At 48.1% G+C, this 16,479-nt stretch overlaps 1 protein-coding gene across 4 annotated transcripts in view; it reads left to right on the top strand.

Annotated features, from left to right (window-relative positions):
• Positions 1 to 8,327, top strand: part of LOC139048060 (protein toll-like) — a 38,158-nt gene extending 29,831 nt beyond the window's left edge. For all 4 annotated transcript variants that reach the window (XM_070522442.1, XM_070522441.1, XM_070522440.1 and 1 more), the window contains one exon: positions 5,071 to 8,327. In XM_070522442.1, the coding sequence (XP_070378543.1) occupies positions 5,071 to 5,368 (298 nt within the window). In that variant the 3' untranslated portion in view covers positions 5,369 to 8,327. The remainder of the gene's footprint in view (positions 1 to 5,070) is intronic.
• Positions 8,328 to 16,479: the final 8,152 nt, after the last annotated feature.

The following is a 16,479-nucleotide window of genomic DNA, read 5'->3' as shown; positions in this document are numbered from 1 at the left end:
TCGCTGTATGCGTGCTTGCGAAGTACTGCTCTGCCTGTTTGAGTCAGCTTAAGGCGTTCCAGCTGGCTGGCTCTGTGCGCTTCGCTCATTTCTTCCCAGGTGTTATGGAGGCGAAGTTTGAGGAGTGTCGTGGTTGAGGTCGTACTGGGGAGTCCTAGTGCGCTCTTGATTGCTGTTCTGATGATGATGTTGAGTTTTTCAATTTCAGCTTTCTTGAGGAGTAGATACGGGGTGCCATATGTGATCCGGCTTATAAGGAGTGCTTGGATTAATTGGACGGTTTCTTGCTCTTTAAGTCCTCTTCTTTGGGTGGTTATACGCCGAATGAGATGGGTTACTTGTGTTAGGGTCTTTTGAAGCTTCGGAAGTGTAGCTGCCCCAGAACCGTCTTTATGTATTGTGAGGCCAAGGACGCGGAGGGAGCTAACTTGAGGGATATCGATTCCATTGAGTCTGACGTTGGGATCTGGAGCGACGTAGCCTGGTGGTCTTCCCCGGGTCCTTGCCTTGAGTATAAATAGCTCCGATTTTTCGGGGGCGCACTGGAGACCGCATTTTGAGAGGTACTGTTCTATCTGATCGATTGCCTCTTGGAGAGTAGTTTGCTGTTGGCCGGTTGTGGACGCTTTTGTCCATAACGTTATATCGTCGGCATATATTGCATGGCTTAAATCTTCGATGCCATCGAGTTGTTGTGGGAGCTTAATCAGTGCGAGATTGAACAGCAAAGGTGAAATGACTGACCCTTGTGGAGTCCCTTTGCTGGGCATTTCGAAGTTGTCGCTTCGGATGTTGCCTATACCCTCCGTAGCCGTGCGATCTTTGAGAAAGTCGTGTACATATTGGTAGGTCCGGATTCGGCAGTTTGTATCTTGGAGATTTTGGAGGATTGCTTCATGCTTCACATTTTCGAAGGCTCATTTTACGTCTATTGTCAAAATAGAGAACTTTTTGTGGCGTTCTAGGTTGTCCAAGAGGTCTTCCTTGAGCTGTAGTAGTATATCTTTTGCAGAGAGGAGCTGTCGGAAGCCAAACATTGTGTCGGGCATGAGTCCTGAGTCTTCGAGGTATGTGGTGAGGCGATCGTGAACCATGTGTTCGAGCAGCTTTCCAGCGCAGGAAGTAAGGGAGATGGGCCTTAGGTTGCTGATTTGTAGTGGCTTGTTGTGTTTTGGGATCATAATTACATTTGCGTGCTTCCATTCTGCTGGGAGCACACCTTTTTCCCAGCAGTTATTCATGTAGTCGAGGAGTCCATTTAGGGCCTTGTCTGGGAGGTTTCGTAGGATCTTGTTGGTCACCTTGTCATTTCCTGGCGATGTGTTACGGGTCAATTTGGCAAGGGCGGCATGGAGTTCAGGAAGCGTGAAAGGGCTGTCGAGGGTGAGATTTGGTTCGCCTTTGTACGGTCGGGGATCGGTAACCTTGGGGGCATTGTCTCCGACAAGTTTACGCTTGATTTCTTCCAGGATTTGTTTGTCTGTTCCTGGATGGGGGTTAATGATTTTCTTGAGGTCATGTCTTTGCTGGGTCTTGGTTCTGGTAGTAGCTAGAAGGGCTCGCAGTATATGCCAGGTCTTCTTCGTGCTTAGTGTGCCTTGAAGTTGGTCGCACAGTTTATGCCAATTCTGCCTGTTGAGTTGATCTCCGTATTCTTCCGCTTGCTTTGTTATGTGAGCGATCCGTCTCTGCAGTTTGCGCTTAAGTTTCATCTTTTTCCACCGCCTCAGTAGTCCTCTTCTGGCATCCCAAAGATGTAGGAGGTGAGAGTCTACGTCCGGCGTGTCCATCGTGAATTGGATGACTTTAGTGTGCTTCTCCGCCGTCTTGACCACTTCGGTGAGCCACTGTTCAATGTTTTCGATGTTTTCTTCTATGTCATGTTCTCGGAAGGCCTTCCAATCCGTCAGCTTTGCCGTTCCTGTTCTACTCGGCTTCTTATGGTGCAGGATTTCAAGCTGAAGGATGTGGTGGTCGCTGCCGAGATTTTCTTCCAGTCGGGTCTATTCCGCCTTGGATATTCCTACTGTAAAGGTGAGGTCGGGATTTGTATCCCTGGACACACTGTTGCCTATTCGAGTCGGTAGTTTAGGATCATTCCAGAGGGTGAGGTGATTTTGTTGCGCCGAATCGTGCACTCGCGCTCCTTTCTTGGTTGTGTGCTGGTAGCCCCATGCTGTGTGGGGGGCATTAAAATCCCCCATTATTACGAGTTTCTGTCCTTTAGATAGTTTTCTGGCTTGCATGATGATGTTTACAAAGTCGGATAACGGATCCCTGGGTGGGCTATATAAGCATAGTACGAATAGTCTTTGGTGTGTCTTCTTCTCAGGTAGCACTTCCACTAGGGTGTGTTCCACGGTTGTTCCCTGAATTGCGTGATCCTGCGTGGTGAGATTTTTCTTCGTAAGGATGGCTGTTCTCTGAGATCCGGTGTGTGTATCATATCCCTGTATGCGCAGATTGGTGTAATAAGTTTCTTGGATAGCGATGATATCTGGTTGTTCCAGTTTGGTCAGTTCTTGGAGGTTTGTTCTTTTGGTTCGAATAGAGCGACAGTTCCATTGCCACAGCTTCATTGGGAGTTGTGGTAATCTCTTCTTAGTATTACTCGCCATCTTGTTCGATATCGTTCTCTTCGCCCCGGGCCATGGATTCCGGTCTGGCTGCATTGTGGAGGTCTTTACGTGCTTTCTTGCGAGCCGTGTCGGTGTTGTTGAGTAGCTTTTCTACTGTGGCTTTCGTTACGTGGTTCTGCTTGGCATAGGACATAAAGTTGCTGAGGTCTTGGAGGGTAGCATGGATAGGGGCCAGCTGAGCAGTGATGTGTTCCAGGAGCTGTTGTGTTATCTCCTTGGCCAAAGTGGCCATGGCCTCCTGTATCTGCTTCCTTACCTCCATTGTTACGATTTCCTTGATTCTTTCTTCCGTAAGGGGCGGTGGGATGTTTGGCATTCCTTGAGGTTTCGAGGCTTGATTGGCGGTGTTTTGTTCTTTGCACCTTTGTATGAGCTTGTCAATGAGGACTTGCTGATTTCGGAGTTGTGCTCGCAGGTCTCGTTCGGTTTCCGTGGGTTCTTGTGCTCGTGTGTTTCCTCCTGCAGCGTCTGCATACGTGACTCGCTTTTGTGGGTTGCGTGTACGGGATCCAGATCGTGATCTTGACCGGGGTTCATTGTTTGCTTGACCACTTGATGATTTGGAGTCACTTCTGGATCTGCGTGCACTCCGTAGTGAGGTACTGCTCGATTCGGATAGTGCCGGAAAGTCTGAGTCCGGATTTGAGTTCCATCTGCGTTGCTGCTCTTGGATCTTGTTTTCCCATTGCAGTCTGATCTTGTACGGTGGTGGATTTGGCTTCAGTTTATGTCGGCACCCCTTCCCTGCTGTCTCATGGGGTTGTTGACAGATTTTACAGCTGGGTTGGCAGTCATGTTCTTCCGGTTGATTTTCCATCCCGCACATGTAGCAGAAGTTGATAAGTGGTTTCGGGCAGATATCCTGCCGGTGCCCTAGTTCTCCGCAGGTTCTGCAGTACTGCACAGATTTCCTGTATGGTTTGCAGCGGTAGTCACAACATTTATATATGATGTTGTATGGGACGTGCGGTCCGTCGAAGTAGATGAGTGCTGTTGACGATCTTCCCAGCATGCGTGCTGCGAGAACCGTGTATCTTGCGGATACTCGTAGTCCTTGTAGTAGTTCTTCTTCGCTCGTGCCTGGCGGGATGTTGTAGATTACGCCTTTGCTGATGCCCTCTGGGGTCCTGACAAGTGCTTTGACTTCGTAAATGGACCCTCCAAGCTGGATGCTGGTGATCTTGAGGAGCATGTCGTACGCTATGTCTTTGTTTGGTGTACTTGCGATGATTATATTCTCGGCATGTTGCACTTGAATCCGGATGTTGTCGTAGAAATCTTTCTGGGACAACTTGCTAGCTCGGCCGATGGCATGTGTCACTGCCACCAATGTCCATTTGGAGAGTTGTAATCCCGCCTTAGGTCTGTAGATTATCTTCGTGTCGTCCACTGGCAAAGGCGGAAGTCTCGGTTTTCTATAATGTGGCATGTTTCCCGCAATAGGTGTTGTTGCTCCGGCTTGCTGCGTTCGTAGTTGGTCTGCTTCCTCGGCTGTGGGTTTTGTATGCACCTGGGTCTTCTTGCCTCTCCTCTCCCATGTGTGCCATTTTTCCTGGATGTTTATCGCCTTTCCGCTGTTCACGTCATACGTCCACCCCGCTTCCAGTTGTTGCTGCCCTTGTATCGTCTCCACCTGCATTTCCATGCTGTTGTTTTCCTGGCTCAGTTCTCGTGCACTTGCTGCGTCGGATGCGTCAGTCATTGGTACACAGCAGCAGCGCCGATTCGCTCTCGAAGAGAGCGAGTGGCGGCTCACGAGCGCTCACGAGCCACGGGATACGCTCCGCGGGTCACGGGTCACGCGCGTTCGGCTGGCCGCTTGCCCTTGTACGGTTAGCTCCGTTAGCGTGGCGTGAAACCTTCAAACGGCAAAAAATGACGAGAATTCCACGTACCGCTCATAAACTTGATATCCTCCGGTACCGCTTCCCGTGCCGCTTCCGTCGATGCCACAGTGTCGATGAATAAAAGCAGGTGTCCGGAAAATTGCCGAAAAATGCAGGAGCCCATGCGAAGTGCGTCTGCACTGCTTGGCCCCCTAGCGGGCTGAATTCCATAAGACTTTATTCCACTGGCTTGATTCCAATGCACAGAGAATCATTGCTCCAACATCGCTGTTTGCCAGTGCTTTCCGAGCAAAACAACAGCCCATAAATATCGGGTCCTGTTTCGACAAGATATTCCTTCGTCTTACTCATTGGCCACAATTAGGGTTTCGGTGACTTGCCATAGAAATTGTGTCATGTATTCTTGGGGGGCGTACCTGCATTTGGGACATGCGAAATGGTGTACACGTGAAACCGTGTCATCCAGAGGAGCGAGACATTCTACATGTGTTTGCCCCTGCTTGGTGCTGTTCATTTTAACGTTAGAGTGCAATGAAAAGTGAAAACAAATTTGAGAAACAAATGGTTTGTGCCCGGTGTCGCAGGAACTTCTTGGAGAGTGACTGGTGCCGCTTGGAGTTCCGGTTGGCGCACCAGCGTGCTCTGCTGGACAACGTCAATCGGCTTGTCATTGTCCTTGTGGACGAGCTAGTGCCTGGTACACTTGATGAAGACCTGCAGCTGTACCTGCGTGCAGCGAACTACCTGCGTTGGGGTGAGCCGAACTTCTGGGACAGGCTGCTGCACTCGCTGCCCACGAAACAAGCTGAAAGAAAGCTCATCATCGAAGGAGTGCCATCGCAGCTGACCGCAAACGGCACTGGCGACATCGAGCTTCAATAGCTTTTTAGTTGCAACCATAGAATTAAGAAAAAGGATAGAAGGAAACGATGCACATTACAAAGTAATGCAGCGTCATTTTTATCATCACGAATACTGATCAGCGAAAATCATAAGCACCGCGCATATGCATGTCACACGTGCCATGACGCACGCGCTCTCGTTCTGGATCCGGCTTGCCGCAGCCGGCGCTACGTAATCTGTCTTGGCTCGTTTTCAGAAACAAATTTAGGAATTGTGGCAGGTTACTTTACCCACCGTCACAAATTCCTGCTATGGTGACCAAGTATAAGGCGCCGTTCGCCGAGCAGACCACTGCCATGAATCTTCCGCAGTTGTTCCCGCCGCTTCCATTGTTTTGGATTAGAGGGCTGCTCGAACTGGTCGACGTCATCGTGGAGCTGAATGGAGTCAGTGCATAAACGCTGTAAAACGCCATCCTTGTGCAAATTCCCTCGCATGCATAATTCATCACGTTTTCCTCGTCCCATCCGCTAGCCCACGACTCTACGATGATCTGCGCCCTGCGGTGCTGGACTATTACGGTTCCCGGCACCTCCCGCTTCCAGAGCTCGACCATGCGGTACCACACCTGCCACCACCAACTCCTTCGGCGTCCATCGCCTCAGGTCTAGCACCGACAGCCTCTCTTCTTGTGCCTTCGCACCACATCGAGCCGCATCAGCTTGCTTCGGCTAATGCTATATTGATGGAGATATGCGCTATTCCGGAGTCCTTCGCACTGTCTCTGACACACCGAGTCCGTCGTAAAAGTCTGCGTACCATTTTTACCTTCTGGATACTTGTAATCTGAGTTGCCTGCTGTCTATACGGCTTTCTTGCCGCCGCTGATGGTCCGCGGCGGCGGAAAGAACGCAGACCCAGAGTCAGCTCCTGCGCCGCCTTTGCTCATGTCTGCAGCCGTCCGTATGCCTACCCGCCATCTGAGGTACAAAAACACTGGAAGTTGTAGCACCCACTAAGTTAAGTGATGGTGCCATTGATGAGACTCTCGCGTCGCCCTTCTAGCCATACCATTTTCTGGTACCACTCCATCAAAAAGAAAGCTGTGCCCTACTGTGTAGTACTGTCGCGCGTTCAACTACAGGTACGCATAGATTGTGTGCGTATTTGTGTCGCTTTTACTTTTGCTGCCCGTATGTACGGCTCCGTCGGCTTCACAACATGTCGGCTTCGCCAGGTCGGGCACAGAACGTGCCTCTGTCGGTGCCCTCGTCCACTTCGCCAATTTCACATCTGTCACCGACAGGCTACACTACCTCAACCACTGCCAACACGTTGACGACTTGGATTGACAAGCAACCTTGTACATCCGCCATATCAGCTTTATGTAGACTTCAGCTCTGTGGGGGAAACAAACTGTAGTGTCATCTATATCATCCCGAGAGCTCATCTGTCATAATCACAAGCGCAATAAACCCGCCGATGTTGTTTGGGCGTTCTCGCTATTAAGGAAGGGGCCGGGGTATCAAATATAGGTGGGAGTGGTTACGCCTCCATGGCGGCGGAATAGAAAAACACTCGTGTACCGTCACAGGCAGCGCGGTAAAGACCCCCTGGGGACAAGCTGTCCCTCACTTCGGCGTGCCTCATAATGGTGATGTAGTAATGGCACGTAAAGCCCGGACATTTATTAATCAGCGCCGCGTATCTGCATGTGGCGCGAGAAACGTGAAACGCGCTCTAGTTCTGGACCGGGCTTATCGCTGCAGCCGCCCCTACGCTCTCAGCATTCAACTTTGAATCCAAATAAATGCAGGTAACCAGAGCCGGTTTATGCACCGGGGCTCAGCGAGTCAGCGTCCAACATGTCGCCTGGCTTTCGCCCAGCGATCGATCCTCCCTGCCCCCATCTGTCCGCACCATTTGGTGGGCCAGCGTCGAGTATGCGCGATGCCAAAACATTTCATTGGCCGCGCCTACATTTCAGCCATGTTATCCGCGAAATGATGCAGTCCACGTCCTATCTTCATTATCATTTTCCGCAGTAGCTCGTAAAATCAGTACGCTGCTTGTCCTCGCTTTGTGCGTCTGTTGGCATTGCAGCTCTCTACATGGGAAATTAGGAGTCGGATATAAGTCTCCTCGATCACAATTCTTTTTAGGTGGACAAATTATTGTGCACCCGAAGGATTACGTACTGCTTTAGATGTGAAGATCACGTCCGAAGGAAAAGTTATCGTCGTCAATGCTTCGAGTAGGGAGATACGGACCAGTCTACTCAACAACCCGTATTCAGATATTTCTTGGTCTGAACACCACAGTAGGCGCAATAAGCACATTTTTGCCGAATCAATCTCAGCAGGAGAGACGCGAACTACTTTAGGTGCAGAATCAAGTCGACATACTCGCTCGTATGCTGTGTCTTTTAATTTTTAGAGCGACGTCCCGAGACAATTGAATGTAAAGGGAACAAAAACAGGAAGCCAAGCTTCCAGTTTGTTTTACTTGTAATTAATAACCACAAGAAAGTATAGTACAAGTAATCACACATTTGGCCGAATCGTACCTAAAAATGGCGTTTTTCTCAGAATAACTGAAATGTTGCAATACCTTGGGATCTTACGTACGCAAATTTGCCTAGTTGCTTGGCAACTTCCAATATGTCGTGGTAAATGACTTTTATAATTAGCAACACTCAAATCACTGTCAGTTACCTACGAAATAAATAAATGCCCGCTTTGCCTGTATAAGCTGTCAGCCTAAAGCTATTTATCTCCATATAACATACCCATTGTCACGTGATTTCTCGGACGTGTTGATAGCTTTATCTTATTTGATGCTTTTTAATGAGTACATTTGCACATGTCTTATGCTGCTGTTTGGTGTCGCTGTTCTCGTGCTTCGAACAATTTCAAGTCGCTTTTCGTGGCTTTTCGTTCTGATGCCCCTGTGCATGTATTGTCACGAGAATAAATAAACTTCAATCCTGCACCTCCTATGTGTCTGGTGTTGTTACTCTTCATAGATACAATCTCTCGAGGCTGCACTACACTTGCAGCCCGATTCGAGTTTACAGCTGAGGAGCATCATTGGCGCGTGGACGCACTTGACCCATGTTGCATGGTGTCAAAATGCTGCGGATCTTTGAGGTAAGCTTGCAAGTTGGCGTGCGCAGTAAGCGCTGGTGACCAGTGCACGGGCATAATCGGCAGTTAATGCCATGCCGAATAAAAGCGTATTGCCGGGGGCGTCGGTTCTATACGATAACTCGGGTGGAAGGGGGAATAGCCAGCAGTGTCAATACGCGAAGTGCAGTAAATAAAATAATGCGATACAGACAAAACTCATATTCCTGGTGGTTGGTTGAAAAAGTACTTTGATAGCATTTCTATAAAGGTTCGGCTCAAGCGATCAGTAAAGTCGTTCGTTTGTAGATAGTAGGAAGTGGTAACTGTATGCTGTGTAGAGCGGACATGCATGATGCCATCAAATAATTTTGACAAAAACGTACGCCCATGCTCTGTGAGTGTTTGACATAACAGATAACATCATGTGGGAGAAGTCCGCTACATAAGTTGTGCAACTAGCAGGAATGCGCTTCTTATAGCGTTGGGAATCTCAAAATATGTGGTGACAGCAACGGACTTGTTCTCCGACGAATATTATGTATGTGTAGTACGATGTGTATTATGTATTATGCATGTTCTCCGAGGTCTAAGCCGACATAATAAAGGTTCCGCCGGGATGCTGAGTAGCTGCAGGGAACCATCCTGGAGCAGAGGTGGCTTCTTGCGAAATTAATTAACGTAGGTCGCCACCAGCGGCGACATTAAGTGGTATAACCTTGTGGCACGAGTAGAAAAAACAGTTCCGTGCTATAGGTACGAAATACGCCGAGGTGTCCCGGTCGCGCAGCTGATGTGTTGTGTAGTTCTCTCAGAACGGCTTCAAGAAAGCAAATAGCTCTCTTATTTAATAAAGCAAGCAGCTTTCCAGAAGAGTTTCGCTATCCTGTAGCATGACAATAATTGCCGATGGTTTCTGCACAAATTATAATGCTACTAGCATTCTTAGGATACTTCAGGTACCGTTCGGTGTCTGTCTGTCTGTCTGTCTGTCTCTCTGTCTGCCTGTCTGTCTGTGCATTTTAACATTTCTCACCAAATTCTAACACTGGGCAGCCTATGGTCGACTAAGCAAAGCATTGAGTTGCTGGGCTCAGGGCACCTGGTTCGATAGGAACCACCGGAACAGTTACGTCGCTTGGGGATACAGGACACGGTCTGCTGTTCAATGAAGCTCTATTATACCAACATCGGTATATGCCACTGTGTATGTTCCACGCTTCAATGAACTTCTTTCGAGTCAACTTGGATGACTGGATGTATGACCCCTGGGGAAGTGCCTTTGTTCTCTGACAAAAAATAATTTAGAATAGCTTCGGTGCTGGATGTAATTGAACCCACGCCATATGTATTCAATCTCGTCTCAACATATAATCACACGCGCGCCACGCATGGGTTTCGCGGTGGCGACACTAGATGGTGCAGCGTGTCCAGAGGAAAATGCGAAAGGCGAGCGCGGCTGCATACACGACTCGTTCATGAAGCCTCTCTGGGATGGCTATACGGCGTGTCGCTACATTACTTGAATGCCAATCGTGTCAACGTCAGCATTCACGAGGGGACTGATTATGTCGTAATTTTTTACAAGAGGGCTTTCTTAGCCCACCTCCCTTTCGTACGGCATATCGTCCTCGTATTACTCTCGCCAAATACTCCAAGTAAATCCTAAATATAATTTAATAATTAACCGAGCCGCTCCCACAATCTGACATGACAACTTCGAGGGCCACTTCTGTCCCCAGTGCACAATATCTACGTTAGCAAGAGGTTTACTAAGGTTACTGTTTTGGCATGTTGATAGAACATGAATGCAGCTTTTTGCGCAGAAGACGTGTGTCTCAGCCTTTTCTTTGTCTTTGTCTTGTGGGCAAAAAGCTGCATTGTTTGCAAGAACTTTAATGTGGTTTGACAGTGACAGTGCAGCGGTGGCGTAGAGGTAGAACACCCGCCTCGCGTGCAAAGAGGTCCGTGGTTCGAATCCCGGTGCCGGCAATTTTCCACCGGATTCAAAAAAAAAATCCGCGTGTTGATAAAATTGCATAAACAGGCCTGGAGTGTGGCCTGATCCCGGTGACCAGAACCGGTAACGCACTCCCTCACCAGAGCAGGATTGGCCACCCTGGTGCAGTACTTGGCCACAACCTCCTATATGAACAACACAATCAAACCCCGGCCCTGAGTCCCCAGCAGCTGCGAAGCAACTGACCATGGCGGCGGTCAGACCTGCGACGCTGCAGAGGGTGCTAAGAATCACTGGCTCCGGACAGGCCGTCATTGGAATATGAACCTGGCAACGTTTAACGCTAGAACGTTATCTAGTGAGGCGAGTCTAGCAGTGCTATTGGAGGAATTAGAGGGCACTAATTGGGATATAATAGGGCTCAGTGAAGTTAGGAGGCCAAAAGAAGCATATACAGTGTTAAAAAGCGGACACGTCCTGTGCTACCGGGGCTTAGCAGAGAGAAGGGAACGAGGCGTCGGATTCCAGATTAATAAGAATATAGCTGGTAACATACAGGAATTCTATAGCATTAACGAGAGGGTAGCAGGTCTTCTTGTGAAACTTAATAAGAGGTACAAAATGAAGATTGTACAGGTCTACGCACCTACATCCAGTCATGATGACGAGGAAGTCGAATGCTTCTATGAAGACGTGGAATCGGCGATGGGTAGAGTGAAAACTAAATACACCATACTAATGGGTGACTTCAATGCCAAGGTAGGCAAAAAGCAGGCTGGAGACAAGGCAGTGGGGGAATATGGCATAGGCACTAGGAATATCAGGGGGAAGTTATTAGTAGAGTTTGCGGAACAGAATAATATGAGGATAATGAATACCTTCTTCCGCAAGCGGGATAGCCGAAAGTGGACATGGAGGGGCCCCAACGGCGAGACTAGAAATGAAATAGACTTCATACTCTGCGCTAACCCTGGCATCATACAAGATGTGGACGTGCTCGGCAAGGTGCGCTGCAGTGACCACAGGACGGTAAGAACTCGAATTAGCCTAGACCTGAGAAGGGAACGGAAGAAACTGGTACATAAGAAGCCGATCAATGAGTTAGCGGTAAGAGGGAAAATAGAGGAATTCCAGATCGAGCTTCAGAACAGGTATTCGGCTTTAACTCAGGAAGAGGACCTTAGTGTTGAAGCAATGAACGACAATCTTGTGGACATCATTAAGGAGTGTGCAATGGAAGTCGGTGGTAACTCCGTTAGGCAGGATACCAGTAAACTATCGCAGGAAACGAAAGATCTCATCAAGAAACGCCAATGTATGAAAGCCTCTAACCCTACAGCTAGAATAGTACTGGCAGAACTTTCGAAGTTAATCAACAAGCGTAAGACGGCTGACATCAGGAAGTATAATATGGATAGAATTGAACATGCTCTCAGGAACGGAGGAAGCCTAAAAACAGAGAAGAAGAAAGTAGGAATTGACAAGAATCAGATGTATGCGCTAAGAGACAAAGCCGGCAATATCATTACTAATATGGATGAGATAGTTCAAGTGGCTGAAGAGTTCTATGGAGATTTATACAGTACCAGTGGCACCCACGACGATATCGGAAGAGAAAATAGTCTAGAGCAATTCGAAATTGAACATGCTCTCAGGAACGGAGGAAGCCTAAAAACAGAGAAGAAGAAAGTAGGAATTGACAAGAATCAGATGTATGCGCAAAGAGACAAAGACGGCGATATCATTACTAATATGGATGAGAGAGTTCAAGTGGCTGAAGAGTTCTATGGAGATTTATACAGTACCAGTGGCAACCACGACGATAACGGAAGCGAAAATAGTCTAGAGGAATTCGAAATCCCAAAGGTAACGCCGGAAGAAGTAAAGAAAGCCTTGGGAGATATACAAAGGGGGAAGGCAGCTGGGGAGGATCAGGTAACAGCAGATTTGTTGAAGGATGGTGGAAAGATTGTTCTAGAGAAACTTGCCACCCTGTATACGCAATGCCTCATGACATCGAGAGTACCGGAATCTTGGAAGAACGCTAACATAATCCTAATCCATAAGACAGGGGACGCCAAAGACTTGAAAAATTATAGGCCGATCAGCTTACTGTCCGTTGCCTACAAACTATTTACTAAGGTAATCGCCAATAGAATCAGGAACACCTTAGACTTCTGTCAAGCAAAGGACCAGGCAGGATTCCGCAAAGGCTACTGAACAATAGATCATATTCACACTATCAATCAGGTGATAGAGAAATGTGCGGAATATAACCGACCCTTATATATAGCTTTCATTGATTACGAAAAATCGTTTGATTCTGTGGAAACCTCAGCAGGCATGGAGGCATTACGGAATCAGGGTGTAGACGAGCCGTATGTAAAAATGCTGAAAGATATCTATAGCGGCTCCACAGCCACCGTAGTCCTCCATAAAGCAAGCTACAATATCCCAATAAAGAAAGGCGTGAGTCAGGGAGATACGATTTCTCCAATGCTATTCACAGCGTGTTTACAGGACGTATTCAGAGACCTGGATTGGGAAGAATTGGGGATAAAAGTTAATGGAGAATACCTTAGTAACTTGCGATTCGCTGATGATATTGCCTTGCTTAGTAACTAAGGGGACCAATTGCAATGCATGCTCACTGACCTGGAGAGGCAAAGCAGAATTTGGTCTAAAAATTAATCTGCAGAAAACTAAAGTAATGTTTAAGAGCCTCGGAAGCGAACAGCAATTTACAATAGGCAGCGAGCCACTGGAAGTCGCAAGGGAATACATCTACTTAGGGCAGGTAGTGACGGCGGATCCAGATCATGAGACGGAAATAATCAGAAGAATAAGAATGGGCTGGGGTGCGTTTGGCAGGCATTCTCAGATCATGAACAGCAGGTTGCCATCATCCCTCAAGAGAAAAGTATATCATAGCTGTGTCTTACCAGTACTCACCTACGGGGCAGAAACCTGGAGGCTTAAGGAAAGGGTTCTACTCAAATTGAGGACGACGCAACGAGCTATGGAAAGTAGAATGATAGGTGTAACGTTAAGGGATAAGAAAAGAGCAGATTGGGTGAGGGAACAAACGCGAGTTAATGACATCTTTGTTGAAATCAAGAAAAAGAATTGGGCATGGGCAGGACATGTAATGAGGAGGAAAGATAACCGATGATCGTGAAGGGTTACGGACTGGATCCCAAGGGAAGGGAAGCATAGCAGGGACGGCAGAGAGTTAGGGGGGCGGATGAGATTAACAGGTTTGCAGGGACGGCATGGCCACAATTAGTGCATGACCGGGATTGTTGGAGAAGTATGGGAGAGGCCTTTGCCCTGCAGTGGGTGTAAGCAGGCTTATGATGATGATTATGCTGTGATACCCAGTGACCCAGGTTGCCGTGTAAGAGTCTCATTAAGGAGCGACGGATACCTAGCAGCACGTACGTAGTCTCCCGTGTGGCACATGTTTTCTGACTTCGATATTTTCGGCATTCGCCCGCGAGAAGAGCCAGATACAGTGAAATGTCTGCGGATAGCACTCACCGTGGGAATCGACGTAAGCGAAGCTTTGTATGCTGTTTGCTTTGATTGGCGATAATTAGCGGTGATGTTCGCGGCGAATATGTAATTTTTTTCTGCCTTTAGTCCGATACGAGAGTGGTGAGTTGATGTTTAACGTTACCTTGCGTGCACCACTGCTGTTTGTTTGCGTGGTCCACACAACACACATGAAAAGCTGCTTGCTGGAGACGTTGTTGTGCGTCTTCATTCATTATTCCTGAGAGGGCTAACAATTATCATTGTTTCCCAAGGCACATCACATTGTGGCAGCTGCGGTCTGCACCACGTTTTGCTGTCTATGTACTGAAGAGGCTCGCGTTCCGCGCGATGCTTCTTTCGGGCCTGGGTGTCCTCGACGATGAGTGCACGCTTCGGAGCCATTCTACTGGCATCTGTTTGCGTGATCCTTCTGCATACGTGCCCAGCTCGCTGTTGAGACGCCAACTGGAAGTGGTCTCTTCCGGCTATGGATGATTCTAGTGTTTCAAAGAGCACGCGAACTCCACAGCTCAGCACCTGTACGTTTGTCGTATTGCAAACACGCACAGCAAGTGCCATACGCAAAAACTGTGCAACGCCACTATCGTGGCACCGGCCGGGCTGGATGGATGGATGGATGTTATGAGCGTCCCCTTTGGAACGGGGTGGTGGGTTGCGCCACCAACTCTTGCTATTATACTGCCTGATGTCCTACCTAGGTAAACAATAAAAAAAAACACTATGAACTACCACGCCCAAATTTTTTGATCCCCTTTTGCGATCTGTGCTTTTGTACGTCTCCGTCTTTTGTCGTTTCCCTACTTTCCTTCCACCAATCCTCCAATTGCCTCTTACTAATGCCTATTACGGAGATGTTTCCTTTACCACTGCTCCCGCTGAACCCAAGGGCTTCAAGAAGGGCAGTTGTGCCTAAATCGACCGCTGGGTAGACGTCTTCGCATTCTTATAAAACATGCTCCGTCGTTTCCCTAGCTTTGCCGCAGCAAGCACATGGTTCTTCTTCCTTCTTATATCTCGCTTTATAGGTGCGTGTTCTAAGTCATCCCGATCTCGCTTCGAAAAGTAATGAGCTTCCCTTTGAGTTATCATCAATTGTTTCTTTCCTAATTTTGTTTTTTCCTCTTAAGTAGTCACTCAAGGCATGTAGGTCTCTTTTCCATTGCCGGCACCTATGAGATTGTTTCAGCCTCTCTGACCTACCGCTTCGCGTTGTCTGCTGCTGTGTCGCCCACCCTAAAGGCCGCATACTTGCTGGTAAGCTTTCTGGTTCTTTTCCTCCAATGTGAATCAATGTTTTTCTGTACAGATACCTGAACACTCTCCCAGCCCATTTACTTTCTTCCATATTTCTGAGCCACTCTTCATACTAAATTTTACTGCGAGCTTCCCTCACTTCAAAACTAGTTCAGCCCATATCACGCTGCACAGCTTCATTTTTTGTCTTCCCGTGAGCGCCCAATGCGAGGCGACCCACTGCTCCTCAATCTCCTCAACCCTTTCCGCATGATTCGGACTCGACAAGCCACATTGTCCCCTGGGCTCCTGCTTTTTCCGCGTGGTGGCCTCAAGGTGGGTGCCACTCTTTCCAGCGAACCCTTCATCACCCTGCATGTGTTCCACGTATTTCGCTGACACCCCCCTCGCCTGTCGCGTCAGGGGTCAGCGTTCCATTGTCACGCACATTTTCGTTCACTATGGCGGCCCTGTTCTTCTTTTCCTCGGCTGCTTCAAGTCTCTTTTCGACTACCTTCCGTGCGTCACGCTGCCTGTTTAGCTCATTTTTGAGCTCTTGCACCTGTTTGAGAAGCTCTTCCTGGAAAACCTCCATTTTCTGTAGCGTAGTTTAAACATCAAATTGTGTGCCGGTTGATTCGATGCCCTCTCCATTCTCATCCGTCTGCTCATCTGCCTTGAGGGACCTCCTGCGCACTGCTTGCTTTAGCGTCTTTCTCGCCATGTATTGCACGGCTTTTTACAAATACTACAATGCTATAATAATGCTACTACTGATGCAAATACTACAATACTATATGAATGCAGAGCGTGTGCCTTTTAGCAAAGATCGATAGGCAAAGGGTCCAAATCCTAAAAATGTCGCAATGCAACTCTCACCACGCGCTCAACCACGAGGCCATGCTCTCGCTTTCCCACCAAAACATGCACAGTAAAACCGCTAACAGCTATTTGTCTTGCCCCTTTCAAGCTACCATTCATAGAGTACAAACACTCAACGTCCCACCCGGCTGCACGTGTTGGAGTACGTGGCACGAAAGGACTCTCTAATCATCCTGCAAAAACAAATGTACACGAAGCACATCCGCGCACCTGAAATACGAGACAAAAAAAAGGAAAGAAAAAGAAAACCACCCAATTACTACTTAAAGGCAAAAAATCAGCAAACAAAAAACAGAAGCAAGCTCAAAGCATGCAGAAAAACTTATGATTTCGTTGCCCCCACGGAGCCCCGAAAAGCACGCCCATTCGCCAGAAAATCCAAACAAGCCCGC

Source organism: Dermacentor albipictus, chromosome 7 (assembly GCF_038994185.2).
Source record: "Dermacentor albipictus isolate Rhodes 1998 colony chromosome 7, USDA_Dalb.pri_finalv2, whole genome shotgun sequence".
Taxonomy (NCBI): domain Eukaryota; kingdom Metazoa; phylum Arthropoda; class Arachnida; order Ixodida; family Ixodidae; genus Dermacentor; species Dermacentor albipictus.
The sequence above is the reverse complement of the archived record's forward strand: the minus strand, read 5'-3'. Positions and strand labels throughout refer to the sequence as shown.